Source organism: Tamandua tetradactyla, chromosome 3 (genome assembly GCF_023851605.1).
Source record: "Tamandua tetradactyla isolate mTamTet1 chromosome 3, mTamTet1.pri, whole genome shotgun sequence".
NCBI lineage: Eukaryota > Metazoa > Chordata > Mammalia > Pilosa > Myrmecophagidae > Tamandua > Tamandua tetradactyla.
In genome coordinates, this window is record NC_135329.1 from 181,657,903 (window position 1) to 181,676,145 (window position 18,243).

The following is an 18,243-nucleotide window of genomic DNA, read 5'->3' on the forward strand; positions in this document are numbered from 1 at the left end:
TCTTTCACTAATTGTAAGGTTGGGACATGGAAAGAGCTTATGTTAAAATAAATCATTACGTTTTGAAGTGTTAAAAAATCTAAAGGGAGATATAATAAAAATATTTCAATAGCCCAGGTTTAATGAGTGAGAAAGATGTCGTGGGGGAAGCAAAACCTGAGAAAACACAAAAAGAGTGAAAACTATGGATGCAAAGCAATGGAGAAGTTAAAGAAAGAAAGGTACAAAGCCACAAGCCTACCAAAAAATGGAGTGCTAATTACAACAATGGTCAAAGAGCAAAAAAACTCATTCTAAGATTATTTTTACATAAGACATAAACTCTTTAAGGGGGCAGGGGAGCTCTCCATGACTAAAATAGCTAAAATGGAGAGCTTATACATTCAGTAGTGCTTGATTTAGACTTGTGTCCTCCATCCCACTTAACCTGTTTGTTTAGCTCGCGCTGTACCTGTAGTGGGTACCAGAGCGAACATAATGAAATGACTCCGTGGATCTTAGTTAATATTCATGACCCTTCCATGTGCAGACCAAGTCTTTGAACACCTAACCTCCTTAAGCCTCATTTTTCACATGTACTTAAGAGGGATAATAATAGGATTCATCTCATAAGGGTTGAATGCAAGAATATATATATATAAATCTTAAGCGCAGTACCCTGCACAGAGTAAGTGCTCATTAAATAGATTTTGTTAGATACACCTCACTGTAATACATGGGAACAGTGCAAACTGGTAGCCCTCTCAGCTGCGTTTGCCTAATTTTTTTTTACAGTTCACATATTGCTTTAAATTGGCGAGTCAATTCCATTTGTGTCCTTGAACGCTAAAACTTGGGTGTCTATTTCGCGTCCTAAACGAGCTATGGGCCTGCTCATTTGGGTTGGAAGAGGTTTGATTTCACAATCTCCTTAGTGGGGCCGGGCCGGGTATCCGCCTTAAAAGATCTCTGGGTGAAAGGGGCTCCTCCTCCTGCGTCACAGGGGGCCTCTTTATCGTACATTCCCTGACGTCAAACCTCAGTTCAGGCCGTGAGGACACGTTGCTAGCGGATGTTTGCGTCAGCCGGGTCGGCCACTCGGAGCCCGCGTCCCGCGACAGGCGCTGACGCTCCGCTTTTCTCTCCAGCGTGAGCGGCTGGCTGCCTCGAGTTCTGGCTCCGCGAGCAGCAGTGCCCGGGACGACCCGTGGGTCTGGTTGCCGCCACTAAGAGAGAATAGGTAGGGGGCGCTCCCACGGCTCCCCATCGCCCCCACGGCGGCGGAAGGCAGTGAGTGCCGGGGGGCGGGGCCGGGACGCAGGCGCGGGGCGGGGCGAGGCGGCGCGCGGTCCCGGCGTCCCTCGCGGGCGGGGTCTCCTCGCGTTGCGTCCAGTGTGTCTTCTTCCCCTTGAGGGACTTACGGACTGCTCGATCGACTCGCGTACTGGCCGCACAGTCCTCGGCTTCCCCTCACCCGGAGTCCCTTTCTGCCCCTTCTGCGTGAGCGGGGCCAGCGTCTCCGGGCAGGGATGGAGGTGGGGTGGAGGTGGGGCGCAGACTGCCTGACACTTTCGTCCGCGTCTTGGGTGTGAGGGTCCGGCGAGCGAGGCCTTGGGCGAGGGTCTGGAGGCCTTCCGGGTCTGGGAAGGGGGCGGCCCGAAGAGCTCGGATTTCGGGCCCAGTCCGGACAGAGAGCGGTCCGAGCACTTGTAGGGCCGAGATCCCGAACCACCTGTGCACACACACCCCTTTGCCGCAATCACCTGTGCGTATTACAGCTGTCCTCACACCTAGGCCCTTAACGTCTGACGATTAGAATTTATTTTGGAAACCTACGATTTTTGTTTTAATGATCACTTTAGCACCGTCGTGCAACAGTTGTGTGAATGACCTCATCGTTATTACTTGCTCCTAAGAAGGCCTTTCCAGAACTTTAAATTATCCGATGCTCTGATTCTATGTAATGCGGGGAAGAAATGCCTACCTAAAAAAATAATGGTTCTCAAGGAATTAAACCTTTTTTTTCCCCCAAAATGGAAATACCTTTAATTTTACAACAATGACATACTGTCAGAAGGAAAAAAACAAAAACGAAAAAAGGAGAGAACCCGTAGCAGTCTCATCCTCAAGAGAAAATCATTACTAACAGGTTGGGGCATATCCTCTTCTCGTTTGTGGATACGTAAATGTATGTGTGTGTGTTACACAAATGGGTTGTTTATGTAACCTGTTTTCTTCACTTAATACAAAACAAGAGTTTTTCTGTATCATTGCATAATATTTTTCTAACTGAAAAAACTCCACTGTCTCTTTCACCTTGTAAATTGGTTTGGACCCAGAGCCTAGAGGACAAGAATCTTTTTTTCCCCTTTTCCCTCCACCTGGGCCATTGGATAGAATTAAGCTGAACAGTCAAAATAACCAGTAGCTTCTATCGTTTGCTAAATAATTTGAGGCAGTATTTTTTCAAACTGCAATTTTCAACCCATGAGTAAATTGTGAAATTAGTGGATCTTGATTAACATTTAAAAAAAACGAAGTAAGGTAGCATAGAAAATACCAGAATGCATTACATACAGTGAGGGTATTGTTTTGTGATATTTTAATTATGTGCATGTCTGCATGTGCTGAGTTGCAGTATAGAATATGTTGCTTCCTGAATTTTATGCTAAATAATTTTGAAGGCCACTAATCCAACTTTCTGTCCACTCGGTTAAGAATGGAGTGATGATGTAATTAAAATACACATTAATTTTATTTTTTTCTTGGAATATGTGATTGGTGCAGGAAATTAGATTCATAATTTTTTGGGTTTGCCTGATAGTAACAAATCAATTAACATTCCTGAAAATACAGAAATAAAGCATTTGATATAAGTTATGAGGTAGAGCATATACACTCACTGTTCAGTTTGCCCTACCATCAAATCCAGGCTCCTGCTTATTGGTGTGTGACTTGAGGCAAACTACCTCTTCTCTTAGAACCTCAGTTTCCTAATCTGTAAAATGAGAATTAGCAGAGCACCTAACTCATAAGGCTATTTGAGTTCTAGATGAGATACAGCATGTGTAGCTGTTGTTATTGTGCCTGGCTCAGTGTTAGATTTTATATTAAGACTGAGTGGAGTTGTCCCGGCTAATGCTTATTCCAAGTGGTAAGCCAGCATAGGGAAGATAATGCAAAAAATGGGAAGTTGATAATTAGTTACTGGTGTTACATGGAGGAAGTGACACGGAATTAGGATGATGTTTTTATATCATTTTGCTATTGTTTTATTGGTTTATGATTGTTTCCTACTGTTAGACAAGTAATTTAGTTTGCCTTCTTCAATAGACCAGATACTCTTCTATTGTTTTATCTTATCTATGAAGTTGGTGTCTGTGGTCAGGCGATTGAAAAATATTTCCCTTGGGAATACATTTTCTTGGTTCTTGATTTCAACTCCTTAGTCAACTTGAGAAACTCACACATTTCAACTCTGAATTTATTTCAACTGTTTTTATTGGTGTTTACTTCTGGAGCATGTAGAGATTCCAGGTGTGCAAGAAGTATTCCTCAAAAAAGAAAATGAAACCTAATTTTTGTTCTGAGTTGGTTGTACCAAAGTCATCTCAATTCAGATCAGAGATCTCGTTTCACTCTCCCAAATGGGTTAATGTAGTTTCTGTAAATGTTACATAAGCCAAAGAAATAAAAGTGTGAGCATTGTCATTTTTATGAAGCTTTAGACTCAATAACGCTGTTGCTACAGTAGTATAGTGTTCTTCCATCAGTTGTAACATGGGTACCACACTGAAGCTAAGTTAAGTCATTGGGGTGGGGTGGGGAGTATAGGGACACAGGTGTTTCTTTTTGTAGCTATGAAAATGTTCTAAAATTGATGGTGGTGATGTAAGCACAGCACTGATTATACTGAGAGCCATTCGTGGACACTATGGTGTGTGAATAAGACTGTGTTAATAAAAATTGAACTGTAAAAACAGAAACAAAAAGAATCTTGAGCTGAGTTAGCCTGGGGATGATAAGAATATGAAATGAATAATTAAAGTAGGATATCATCAATATCAACTATAATTTCACAAACAGTTGCAGAAATTACTGAGATCCATACACATATTTTCTTTGTGTATGTTAAATACATTTTAACCTGTTCAAGAAAAAAAACTTACTACAAAAGTATTAAATTCGGTGTGGCAACTGTGAAAGGTTGGAAAAATCTTTAAAATCAATCATAATTTTCTCAGTTGTGAAAATGTCTTTAAGTTTTTGTTCTGTTTTAGAGAAATCCAAAATGGAAACTCATTGAAGATACCATTATAGAAGTAGTTTATGAAAGAAAGTGACTTGGATCTTTAGCTGACTTGTCCACAAAAAAACCCAACAAAACAAAACCCCCCAACTTGACCTTATATCAAAGGTATATACATTTGTATGTTTTAAGTTAAAATAAAATATTAAAGTTATGTGTGTATCCATTTTTTTCAATTATCTCATTGACTTTTAAAAAGTTCATTCACCAACGACTGGTTCTTATCAGATAAGAGGGCTTCTATTTTACAATAATAAAGTGGAATACTATGCAGTCATTAAACATTCTGTTTTGGAGTTTTATAAAATGACATATTTAGATATGATTACATATATGGTTAAGTGAAATTAAGTAGGTTCTATTATAGAATGTATAGTACCATTCCATTTTTGTAAAAATATGTTTAAAACAAAGAAGAATATATAACAGATTAACAGTGGTTGGTGGGATTATGGCTGATTTTTAATACTCTTTTTTCTTTATATTTTAATAATTTTTCTGTAATCATGTCTCACTTTTGTAATACAGAATTAATAAGAGTTATGTAATACAGAACTAATAAAAACATAAGGAAAGAGTATGTGTTTTCCTAATTTATAAGGATAAATGAGACTTTGCTGACTCAATACTGACTCTTTGAACTTGAATATTTTGGGTTTTAACTAATTCTCCAGGAATTGTAGGAAATGGTGCTGAGTAGTGTAGCAGTTACATCCTTTGCCCTTGGAAAAGTTACTTTGAGTAGGGTAGAACCACTGTTTCAGAATTTTCTTAAACCACCCTTTGAGTATATTTTGCCAAAAAAATTTCAAACACTGCCTAAAGATAGAGTCTAAATTTTTTAGTATGTTTTAAATCTTATGATGTCAAAACCCAACCTACTTTTCCTGTTTTATATCACCTTAAATTCTGAAATGAAACCTTAGATTCACCTGACCTTATCAATTTGCTATCTCTAAATGTACCTAATGCTTTCTTGCTTTTGTGTCTTTGCTTGTTATTTGTTATTTGAATTACTGTTTCCTGACCTTTTTTATAAACAAACTCTACCTGTCTTCCAATGCCAGGTTAAAATACCATTGTGCTATCTCTGGGCACCCATTAAAACAACTTTGCAGTTGAAACCAGTGACATGAATTTGTTCTTAGGCATTTCTCAGATACCAACTGCTACTGTTGCATTTTTAAATTCCATTTTAAACTTCTTCAGGACAAGAAAATTTGTCTTCTATTCCTCTGTTTCCTTTAAAGCTCATAGTATGGAACTTTACATGGTAGGTGCTTGATATTTATTACTTGATTATACAGTGGTGTCATGGGCTCTTCTGAGTCCAAGCATTGGCATTTTTTGTTTAAACAGTATCAGCAGGAGATATCTATAAATATAAAATTTTTAAAAGTGTCTCACGCAACCGTGGGTATGGAGGAGTTCAAGATATATAGGTCAGGCTGCGAGCTTGCAACTCTAATGAAGGTCCTCAAGGAATTCTCAGGAGAGGCTGGCTGATAGAAGCATAAAAAGTGATTGTCTCTTCTGAATCCTCTTTAAAAGCCTTTAGTGATTAGATTAAGCATCACTTATTGCAGAAGACATTCCCCTTAGCTGATTGCAGATGCAGTCAGCTGTGGATGCAGCCATTCAAGCCAGCGCTTGCCCGACCAGACAAGTGGACACCACCACCTGGCCAAGTTGACACATGAACTTGACCATCACACAGTGATACTGGATTGGTATCAACAGTTTATCCATAAGAATGCAGAGAAGCAAAAAATTGATAATTATTTCTGCTTAATTACCCATTGACAGAGATTATAAAGAATTGACAATATTTTTCATTAAAACTAACGTGGTAGCTATGGGGTGGGTGTAATTAGCCAGGACTCAAGCCTAATTTCACATATGTATTTCCAATAAGTTTCTCTTGATGCTTATTTTGGGTTTGATAGTATCTCAACCTCACAAAGGCACAGTTGTACCTATATTGTTTTATAGATGGTGCTTCTAGAACCCAGAGATCTGAAGTGTTTGATGGTGGCTTAAAATGGCCCAGTAGTGTCTTTCTGCTCCAGAATATTGTAGGGTGTCATGTTGTGAAATCGGTGAGTTGTAGAATAAGTACTTTGCATTCAAATGTTAATATTTTCTCCTATTGTTGGAAGCATAAAAATCACTTTTCAAACTTAAATATATTTTGTGATTCTGGCCAATGGGAGTTATAGGGACTTATCTTGTTCTTTGTTTTGTTTCAATTTATGCTTTTGTGAGAACTGAAATAGCTAATGACATATCTGCCTTTTTCTAGTTAAGGTGAATGATTTGTTGCTTTATTAAATATCAGGCACCAGTAGAATTCAGAGTTTATACAGAAAGACGACTTCAGTGATGGAAAGTAACATAATTCCAGCCCCTAAGGAAATTATCTCTTTAATAAGTAAAAAATGTTATTAGTTCATGTAAAAATGATCTATATTATTAGGTCAACCCTTATGGGAATCACCTTGAAATATTTTAAATATGAATAATGTGCATGTTCCTGGGCTCCTCCCAGAGGATTTTGATTCAGTAAGTTTCAGGTGGGATCCTGGCACATGAATTTTTTAAAATGCCAACCGGTGCTTCTGGCTCATTGCAATTCACTGTTGTGCCATTTAAATGATGGAGGTAATGGAAATGGTAGGTAAAAATGCCATGGGGTTAAAGGCTGTAAGGTTTAAAGTTTAAAGAAATATTTAAAGTATTTAAGGTTTTTTTTATTCTATTCTTTGCTTTTCATTCAATGAATGTTTTAATTCATTTCCAATAAAACGTTGAAATGCTTGTTTCATGATTTCCAAAGTTTAGATTTAAGCCCTAGGTATCTCTTAGCTTGAAAATTGCTATATCTATAAATATAATAAAATAAAACTTAGTTTCATTTCATTGGGTCAATATAATAAGTGAAGTACATTAATGGAAAAAAAGACCGTATTTTAAGTAAGTCATTTAAAAAATATGCTCTATTTCAGAGGCTGGCTTGATTAATTTGTTTTCCTAAGAAATACTGGTTATCAGAGAATCAAAGATTCTCATAATAAAGAGTAATGCTAAGTAAATGCTATGATAGCATTTTGCCTTAATGAAGCTTTTCTGTTCTCATTCTGTTGATTTTAATACTGTATTTTCATTTTAGTTGTTGATTTTAATGATTAAACTTTTTCTGTAGCCGTATAATCTTGTTATTCAGAAAAACTCAATGCTGCACATTAGAAGATATTCCACTATTTATTTTCCAAATAGACAAGAATGTTTAAAATAATTAGAATAAAAACTTCTTGACAAAATAATTTCTTACAATTTTGTTTTCAGTTCAGCAAAACATAGCAGAAAAACTGCATTATGTTACCAAAAGTGATAAACTATTTAAACACATTTGTTGGTTAATAAATTGGTTGTGTGTAAGAATTACTTGGGGAGTTTTAAAGCTGGATTCTTAGGCTCTGTCTTTGTTCTACTACATTAGAATTTTTGGCGAATGATTTTGATATTCAACCTTGATTTGTGAATCACTGCAGTATGTAATGTTGAAGGAATATACTTTGAGGTGGTTGGAAGATTTTTTATTTGTAGAGAAATCTCAAAGCACCAGTGGGGGAAAATTCCTCATATTTATTTTTATATAATTGTCAGAAGAGAAACATCTTTTGTTTCAGAAGTTAGTTAGTTGTTATTCTGATTTTTAGGAATTTTGTTATATAAATTATTAAAAAAACTGCTTCTTTATGAACTAAGCAGAAAATACCATGTAGTATCTTTAATGACAGAGAATCAGACGTTATATGTGGCATTCCTAGTTCAAGTAATCTGGGGTCTTGCATAGAGATATGATGAAAAAAAATTAATGAGCTCCATTAGAGTATAGTAAATATATATAATAATATCTTAAAATAGTAATTTGTCTTTAACTATTGAGTACTGTATTCTTCAATATTGAGTCAATTCCTAATAACTAACAAGTCATCAGAGAATTAATAAAAAATGTCAGCATCAAGTCTTCAAATATTGGCAACAAATAATCTTTCAAAAGATGTGTAGCTCATCGCTATCCAGGTTTGCTGATTGATTCAATAGCTAGGAAGAGCCTTATCTGTTTTCCTAAGTATTAGAAACAGGATGGAGCGGGACCAAAGAATGAATATCTATTCTCTGATATTATCATAATCATTTTCCTCATAATAGTAAGGAATTACTGAATTTTGGCCATTTTTCTTTTTCTTTTTTTTTTCAGTTGAAGTATTCAGGGACAGCAGCCACCTGACTTTTGTTATTCAAGATGCAGAGCCGACAAGGATATTGCAGTTGCTGCTGTGTGCATTATAATAACCTGGAACAGGTGAGAGGTCCCTAATTTTTTTGTGTGTGTGTGAAAAATAACATATATACAAAAAAAAACAATAAATTTGAAAACACACCACAGCAATTAGTTGTAGATAGATTTCAGAGTTTGGTATGGTTGCAGTTCCACAGTTTAAAGTTTTTCCTTTTAGCTGCTCCAAAACACTGGAGACTAAAAGAAATATCAGTATGATGATTCAGCAATCATACTCATTTGTTGAATCCTGTGTTTTCTGTTTTAATTCCATCTGCTCCTTTGATCTTTCTCCCAATTTTTAGGGGTATTTGTCCTTTACCCATTATAACATTTTCATGTTGGAAATGTCTGTTGATAATATAGGATAGGGTGATGGAACTAGTAGATGTTCTGGAGAGGCTGGCCTTTCTGTGTTTCAGGACTTATCTTGCCTAGAACCCCAACTGGAGGTTGTAGGTTTCTGGAAAGCAGTCATAGTGCATGGAATCTTTGTATAATCTCAGATAAGGCCCTAGTTGTTCTTTAAGGTGGAAGGAATGGTTTTGGTTGGAGTTAGGCAAACCATGGTACGTAGCAATATCTAGCTGTAGCTTGCATAAAAGTAGCCTCCTGATTAGCCTCTTTATTCTATTTGAACTCTCTCAGTCACTGATACCTTGTTACAATTCTTTCCCCCCTTTTGGTCAGGAAGACATTGTCCATCCCACTGTGACAAGGCCAGGGTTATCCTTGGGAGTCATATCCTGTGTTGCCAGAGAGACTTTAACCCCTGGGTGTCCTGTCCCATGTAGCGTGGGGTGTAATGATTTCACTTGCAGAGCTGGGCTTAGAGAGAGAGAGGCCATATCTGAAAAACAAAAGAAGTCCTCTGAAAGTAACTCTTAGGCATAGCAATAGGTTAGCTTAGCTTCTCCACTGCATAAATAGCTTTACAAGAGCAAGCCTCAAGAACAAGGCTTGGCAGAAACTACGTATTTATGTGACATCAGAGACTCAGAGTTAGAGCTCTAAAGCTATGAAAGTCAGCAGTACCGGACGGGCAGAGGTGGCTCAGTGGCAGCTCTCATCTGCCATGCCAGAGACCCAGGTTCGATTCCCAGAGTCTGCCCATGTCAAAAAAAAAAAAAAAAAAAAAAAGGTAAACTGAAAACGTAGAGCTGTACTCCAGTAGCCATGTTTCTTGAAGATGATTGTATAATGATATCAGTAGCCATGTTTCTTGAAGATGATTGTATAATGATATAGCTTTCGCAATGTGACTGTGTGATTGTGAAAACCTTGTGTCTGATGCTCCTTTTATCTACCTTATTGACAGATGAGTAAAATATACGGAACAAAAATAAATAATAGGGGGAACAAATGTTAAAATAAATTTAGTAGATTGAAATGCTAGTGATCAATGAAAGGGAGGGTTAAGGGGTATGATATGTATGAATTTTTTTCTGTTTTCTTTTTATTTTTCTGAATTGATGCAAATGTTCTTAGAAATGATCATGATGATAAATATACAACTATGTGATGATATTGTGAATTACTTATATATGTAGAATGGAATGATCATATGTTAGGAATGTTTGTGTTTGTTGTTATATTTTTTTAAAAAATTAAAAAAAAAAGTTAACTGAGGGTGGTGCAGTGTGTCTCAGTGGCACAATTCTCACCTGCCATGCCGGAGACCTGGGTTCTATTCCTGGAGCCTGCCCATGCCAGGAAAAAAAAATAGTTCATTGAGTAATCAACAAGCTAAGAAACAAAATCAATTCTAATCTGCTATCTAACCTTAAAGTTAGACATTTCTTTGTGTATATACACAAGCACACCTACATACCACAATAGTCAAAATACAATGATATGAAAATGATTAGAAAAGTTCATCCGATGTTGTGTTAGCAAATAACAGTTTACAAAAGGACTACCCTAATTTTTTTAAACAAATACTTTTTCTGTTGACTGAGGAGCTAGGGGAAAAAAAAAAGAAAGTCAGCAGTACCCCATACAGGATCTGTTTAAAAAATTGAAAAAGGGTTCAGACTTCAATTAAAGATATGAATGGAGCTGTTCTGGGTAGGGCTGAGGTAGATGAGAATGCGGGGTAAAGGATGATATTGTCAATATTTTAAAACTTCAGCTTCTGTGTAAGACCAAAGGGAGAAATGTTGGTGCAAAATTTATATTTTGGGTAGCACATTACCTAATTTTACTTTTATGGTCAATTTAGTAGAACACCATAAATATCTGGAATCTTGAATAGGTAATGAGATCTTGTTGGTTTGTCCAGGTTAGTGTGATGCCCCAAAATATCCCAGAGTAATTTGGACAGTGAATAAAGAAGTATTTGCAAAGTCCCTTTGGGGGGTTGGAGAGAAAGGAGGAAATAGTCAACTTCCCTATTCGTAGAATTCCTGATATTCTCACAGGCAGTGGGGACAACCAAATCAATAGGTTGAGCCCTCGATCTTAGGGTTCACCCCTATGAAACATTCCTGCAAAGGATAGGCTAAGCTTACTTAATATTATGCCTGAGTCACCCCCAGAGAACCTCTTTTGTGGCTCAGATGTGTCCTCTCTTTCTAAGCCAACTTTGCAGGTGAACTCACTGCTCTATCCCCTATGTGGGACATGACTCCCAGGGATATAAATCTTCCTGGCAATGTGTAACAGAACTCCCTGGATTCACCAGGACCTGGCATCAAGGGATTGAGAAAGCCTTCTTGACCAAAAGAGAGAAGAGAGAAATGAGACAAAATAAAATTTTAGTGACTGAGAGATTTCAAACAAGTTGAGAGGTTATCCTGGGAGTTATTCTTATGCATTATATAGATATCCCTTTTTACTTTATGGTGTATTGGAATGGTTGGAGGAAAGTACCTGAAATTAGTGAGCTGTATTCCAGTAGCCTTGATTCTTACAGATTGTTGTATAACAATACAGCTTTTATAGTGTGACGGTATGATTGTGAAAACCTTGTGTCTGATGCTCCTTTCTTTTATCCAGGACATGGACAGGTGAGTAAAAAAAAATAAGAATAAAAAATAAATAAATAATAGGGGGGACAAGAGGTAAAATAAATTGGATAGATTGAAATACTGGTGGTCAGTGAGAGGAAGGGATATGGTGTATGGGATGTATGAATTTTTTCTTTTTATTTTTTTCCTGGACTTATTCAAATGTTCTAAAAAGGATCATGGTAATGAATACACAACTATGTGATGGTACTGTGAGTCATTGATTATACATTATGTATCAACTATATGTATGTAAAGATTTACCAGTAAAAATATTTTTTAAAAAATGACCAAGGGCTTGGCCTATTGATATTAGGAGTCCCTAATGTTTGAGGCAGTATCAGGGGTTTCCCTGGGGGTAAAGTTTAATAGATCCATATTTTTTCTCCCATCCCTCAAGGGACTTTGCCAATACTTTTAAATTATCTGCTCAACATACTCTGGGATATATCCAGGTATTACATTAAGCTATACAGAATTACAAACCCTAAATGCCATTCTGGGCTCATGTTTAGGTTGTTTAAATGATCCATCCAGATAGGTTGAGTTAGATTATGTGCTACAGGAAATTTAAGTTTTGGACAAAATAAACCTCTCTTCCTTTTGTCTCATAAAGTATGTGAAGTTCTAAAGTACAGACAATGTTCTCCTCATCCCTAAATTCTGATTTACCTTAGTCTGACACCATCAGCTTTATTCTTATCTCTAATTAAAATCTGATCTTTTTCAATTTCTTTAACAGTTGTTTTATGTGGCAATGCTGATATTCAGACTGCAGAACTCCTACTCGCTAAACTGACATTTAAAAACAAAAACAAAAACTGTGTAATGACAGCTAAGATAATTTGTACCAACTATAAAAATGGAACTGTGTTTATCTTTGAAGGCCTTGGAGAGGTACTAAGGCAGTGAAGAAGTATGTGGCCCAGAACTGGCTGAGTATTCCATAGAAACAGTGGAAACTGAAAGAAAAAATAACAGCCAATGTGAATACTTAATATATTCTTTAAAAGTGAGTGTTAAGTAAAGCATTTTCAGAAGATAAACATTAAGAGAATTTGTCACCAGCAGACCCTCACTAAAGGAAGTAGTAAATAGAGTGCTTCAGGTGTAAGGAATATGATCCCAGATGGAAGTCAGAGATATAGGAAGAAATGAGGAGCAATGGAGAGGGTAAAAATATAGACAATATAAATGGATAATGTTTTGTGGAATTAACAACAATGCCATTTAAAGAGTAGTAAATGGAGTTGGTTTTAAAGGACCTTGCATTGTTTAAGAGGAGACTAAAAGGGACAAGTAATATTAGCTTTTGATGGATCAGGGTTGCTTGTAATCTTTTGCCACTAATAGATGAAAAATAGAATCTATAACTACCTAGTTAACACATATAAAAAATTGAAATATAATAAAACAGTCTGCAAGATAAAGTAAAAGAGAAATTATATAGGCAAGAATAATAAAAACAAAGATTTATTAAAAACAAAAACTTAATAATAAAAACAAAGACTTAAACCCAAATATATCAGTAATATAAATGAAAATAAGCTTCATGCTCTATTTAAAACTGTAGTCAAGGGTGGGCCACGGTGGCTCGGCAGGCAGAGTTCTCGCCTGCCGTGCTGGAGACCTGGATTCGTTTCCTGGTGCCTGCCCATGCAAAAAAACAAAACAAAACAAAACGAAACTATATTCAGCATTTTATCCATGTTCCTAGCCAATGAAATAGGGAAAAATAAATAAATAAAAATGATTAGATAAGAAAAAATAAAATTGTCATTATTCATATACAACATGTTTATGGAATTCGAAAATCCAAACGATATCTAGATAAATTATTAGAATTAATAAGTGCATTTAAAATGTTGGCTTAATAGAAAACTTTAATTATATTTTTATATAAAACACCATACGGAAAATGAGATAAAAATTACATCATGGGGCCATGGTGGCTCAGCAGGCAAGAATGCTTGCCTGCCATGCCAGAGGACCCGGGTTCGATTTCCGGTGCCTGCCCATATTAAAAAAAAAATTCAACAAATGGTGCTATAATAGCAACATACTCACACGGAAAATAATGAAATGTGACCCTGCCATACAGCATACAAAAAAAAAAAATTGCATCATATACAATAGCACCAAAGAACACCAGATCAGAAGGAATAAATATAACAAAAGATATACAAGATCTTTACACACAAAAAATCTAAACATTGTGAAAAAATTTAAGAAAAATTAAATAAATGGTGGGATACCATTTTCTAGGATTGGAAGACTCAATACTGAAAACATGTCAATTTTAACTGAAACAAATAGTTTCAGTTAAACAGAATTAGTCCCAATCAAAATCTCTGCAAGTGTTTTTTCTTTTCAGGATAATTAAGTAATTCAGAAATATATATGGAAATGCAAAAGGCTAAGAAGAATCAGGACAATCTTGAAAAAAAAAAGGCGAGAGGACTTACTCTACTAGACATCAAGACTTACAGTAATTAAGACAGTGTGTTCTTTGCGCAAAGTTAGAAAGACCATGAGAACAAACCAGAAATTCCATAAACAGATGCAGATGTGGATATTTGATTTGTTTCAAAGGTGACATGGCAGAACAGTGAGGACAGGACTTTCTTCAGTGATGCTGGGTCAGCTGGATATCTGCTTGGGAAAAATGTGAAACTTGATCTTTAACTCACTCTGTTCCAAATAGATTATAATATAAATGTTGTAAGTAAAACAATAAAGCTTCTAGAAACAAATAGAAGGAAATTTTCATGACTTTGTAATAGACAGAGTTTCTTAACCTGGTCACAAAAAAATTGAAAATAAATCAAAATTCGGGAACTGAACTGCAGTAAAGTTAAGAAACGGGATGCATGGGTGGTTCAGTGGTAGAATGCTCACCTGCCATATGTGAGACCTGTGTTTGATTCTTCACCCATGTACCCACCAAAAAAAAAAAAAAAAGTAGAATTTGAAGATTGGAAAGAGATGATTAGGAAAGTAAAAAAAAAAGACACAGAAGAAGAAAGTAATTGAGACACATAATTGAACTAAGAGTTCATGCCCAGAACACATAAGGAATTCCTACCAGTCATTAAGAGAATGGCAGAAAACCCATTTGAAATACAGGAAGAGACTTAAACATGTAGTAAGAGATGATATCCAGATTAATAGTAAATATGAAAACTATCACAAAAATCGCAAATGAAAGTCACGCTGATATAACATTAAACACCCTTCACAAGGCCTAGAATTAGAGACTAACAATACCGAGTGTTTGTGAGGAAGTAGAGCAATAGAAACGTACAGTAAACTGCAGTTGGAGTACAAATTGGCACAACCACTCTGGAAGACTAGTTAGAATGAGTACTAAAATTGAACATGTGCAAACTTTATGACTGTGCTGGTTTGAAACTGTTGTGTACCCCTGTAAAAGCCATGTTCTTTAACCCTGATTCACTGTTGCTGCTGGGATCTTTTGATTAAATGGTTTCCATGGAGATGTGTCTCCACCCATTCAGGGTGGGATTGCTGACTGGAGTCTTTTGAGAGGGAACCATTGTAGAAAGAGTGAACAGAGCCCACACAGCCAGAGACCTTTTGAGATGAAGAAGGAAAATGCCCCCAGGAAAGCCTTAAGAAACAACAAGCTGGGAGAGAAATGTCATGGTAACAGACATTACCATGTGCTTTCCCAGCTGACATAGGTGTCCACAAGCCAAAGACCCCAGCAAATGCCAGCCAGGTAACTTCCCAGTTGATGGGTGTTCTGGACAGCATCAACTTTTCTTGAGTGAAGGTGACGTCTTGTTGGTGCCTTATTTGGATATTTTCACAGCCTTGGAACTGTAAACTTGCAACTTAGTAAATTTCCTTTTAAAAGCTGTTTCATTTCTGGTATATTGCAATCCAGAAGCTTTAGCAAACTAAAACAGTAACCCAGTAGTTACAATCCTGGTAATATGCTCAACAAAAATGCATATACATGGGCACCAAAAGATGCATATAAAAAGGTTCTTTGTTACATTATTTGTAATAGTCAAAGTTGGAAACAACACAGGTATCCATCTAGAGAGAAAGGATACATAAAATTTAAGTGGTTTCTTTATATAATGGTATAATATACAGAAATGAAAATGAACATACTAAATATGAATGAGTATCACAAATATAATGTTGAACGAAGAATTCAACATTTTGGACACAATAGAATGTATATGGTATGACTCCATTTATATAAATTTCAGAAACAAACTTAAAGTCAGAATAATAGTTATTCTTGGGGAGGAGGAAAAGAATATTGAATTGATATGGAATGACATAATACAGGCCTCTGGGTGCTTTTTTTTTTTTTTAAATATTTTTATTGAGAAATATCCGTGCACGTAGAGTCTGGCTATTTTTTATAATCAGTGGCTCACAATATCATCATATAGGTGTGTATTCTTCACTGTCATCATTTTTAGAACATTTGCATCACTCTAGAAAAAGAAATAAACAGAAAAAAAAACCTCATACATCCCATACGCCTTATCCCTCCCTCTCATTGACTCACTGTATTTCGATCTACCCAATTTTTACACTTTATCTCCCCCTACTATTTATTTATTTTTTATCCTTATTATTTTCTTTTACTCATCTATCCATACCCTGGATAAAAAGAACATCAAACACAAGGTTTTTACGATCACACAGTCTCATTGTAAAAGCTATATAGCTATACAGTCTTGTTCAAGAATCAAGACTGCTGGAACATAACAATTTCAGGTATTTCCCTCTAGTCACTCCAATACTCCATAAACTAAAAAGGGGTATCTATTTAATGGGTAAGAATAACCTCCAGGATAACCTCTCGACTCTGTTTAAAATCTCTCAGCCTCTGAGACTTTTATTTTATCTCATTATTCTCTTCCCCCTTTTGGTCATGAAGCCTTTCAAATTCTGGTGATACTGGGTCCCAGCTCATCACCAGGAGTTCTATCCCACATTGCCAGGGAGATTTATACCCCTGAGAGTCATGTCCCATGTAGGGGAGAGGGCCGAGAGTTCATCTGCCAGGTTCACTTTGAGAGGCCACATGTGAGTGACTAAAGAGGTTCTCTGTGGGTGACTCTTAGGCATAATTATCAGTAGGCTTAGCCTTTCCTTTGCAGAAATAGGCTTCATAGGGGCGAGCCCCAAGATCAAGGGTGCAGCCTAATGAATTGGTTATATTCACTGCTTGTGAGGATAACAGGAATTCCCCAGATGGGGAAGTTTAATGTCTCCTCCTTCCTCCCAGTCCCCCAAGGGAACTTTGTCATTACTTTTTTTATTCTCTGCCCACGTTACTCTAGGGCATCACACTAATCTGTATAAACCAACAAGATCTCATGCCCTATTCAAGATTCCACGTACTTAACATTGCTCAATTAAACTGACCATACAAATAGAGAATATGCTACCAAAAACATAAGTTTTGCACCAAATAAACCTCTCTCCCTTTGGTTTTGCATAGAAGTTGAAGTTTGAAAATATGGGCCATATCATCCTTTACCTAGGATTCTGATTTGCCTTAATCCTATCCAGATCAACGTCATTCATACCTCTAGACAAAGACTGATGAATTTTTTTTTCAACCAGTTGCCGAATGGGGTAATATTGACTTTTATAGCTTCACTGCTCTAATTTTGAGTCTCAGGTGTCAAATAGATTTCTGACGTTTCAGAAAATGATCAGTTTATATACAAATAGCTCAGTATTGCAGAATTTAGAAATATCACTTACAACTCCTAAATTTATGTGACTGCTGAAAGAGCTTACAATCTAGGAGCTTTACAATAGTCCCCAGCCTAATAATCCATGCTCTCTACCTCAATTCTCTGAGTTTATATTTTATAATTAATTTATATGAGTGAGGCATGATAATATTTGTTTCTGAAATTTTATTCAACATACTGTCCTTAGGGTTCATTCACCTAGTTGCATGACTCACAACTTCATTTCTTCTTGCCACTCAGTAGTTCATTGTGTGTAAACACCATAGTTACCCTTAGGCCATCTCCATCCATTGCAAATTCTGAACACTGCTACCATAAACACCAATGTGTTTATCCCGAACATTGCTACCATAACACCCGTTATATACCTAGCAGTGGGGTTACAAGATAATATGGCAACCCTGCCCCTAGCTCCTGTAGAACCACCACAGTGCCCTCTGGAGGGGCTGCACCTCTCACCTTCTCTACCAATAGTAAATAGTTACATCTCTTTCTTATTTTCTCTAGCATTTTTTTTCTCTCTTCATTTTCATCCAATTTTATTCACACATTGTAAAATCTAAGCTAAGTAAATAGACATACCTTCACCACCAATCTATATAAAGACATTTCCTTTTCTTCTACATAGAATCCATACCTGTTCCCCATGCCCCCCATCTGTTGACATCTAGTTTTGGCATAGTCCCTTTATTACATTCAGTGGAATCATATTACATTGTTACTTTTGACTATAGACCCTAGCTTGCATTGGTTGTACCTTTTCCTGTATACCATTAATTTTCAACCCCTTGCACTGTTGACATTCATTTGTTCTCCCTCATGCAAAAACACTTTCATATTCGTACT

At 36.5% G+C, this 18,243-nt stretch overlaps 1 protein-coding gene across 17 annotated transcripts in view; it reads left to right on the forward strand.

Moving 5' to 3' along the window:
- The window catches only part of ZDBF2 (zinc finger DBF-type containing 2), a 107,552-nt gene that overhangs the window by 16,574 nt on the left and 72,735 nt on the right, over window positions 1-18,243 (forward strand). For 5 of the 17 annotated variants that reach the window (XR_013173014.1, XR_013173013.1, XM_077154846.1 and 2 more), the window contains exons 1-4: window positions 1,325-2,128; window positions 4,260-4,396; window positions 6,281-6,387; window positions 8,553-8,657. Coding sequence is in view for 15 of the 17 variants with exons in the window: in XM_077154846.1 (XP_077010961.1) it covers window positions 8,598-8,657 (60 nt within the window). In the remaining 2 variants the exon portion in view is untranslated. Of the gene's footprint in view, window positions 1-1,005; window positions 1,220-1,324; window positions 2,129-4,259; window positions 4,397-6,280; window positions 6,388-8,552; window positions 8,658-18,243 lie in introns of those variants that run through there. The other 12 variants (XM_077154837.1, XM_077154840.1, XM_077154836.1 and 9 more) reach the window with 12 other exon arrangements.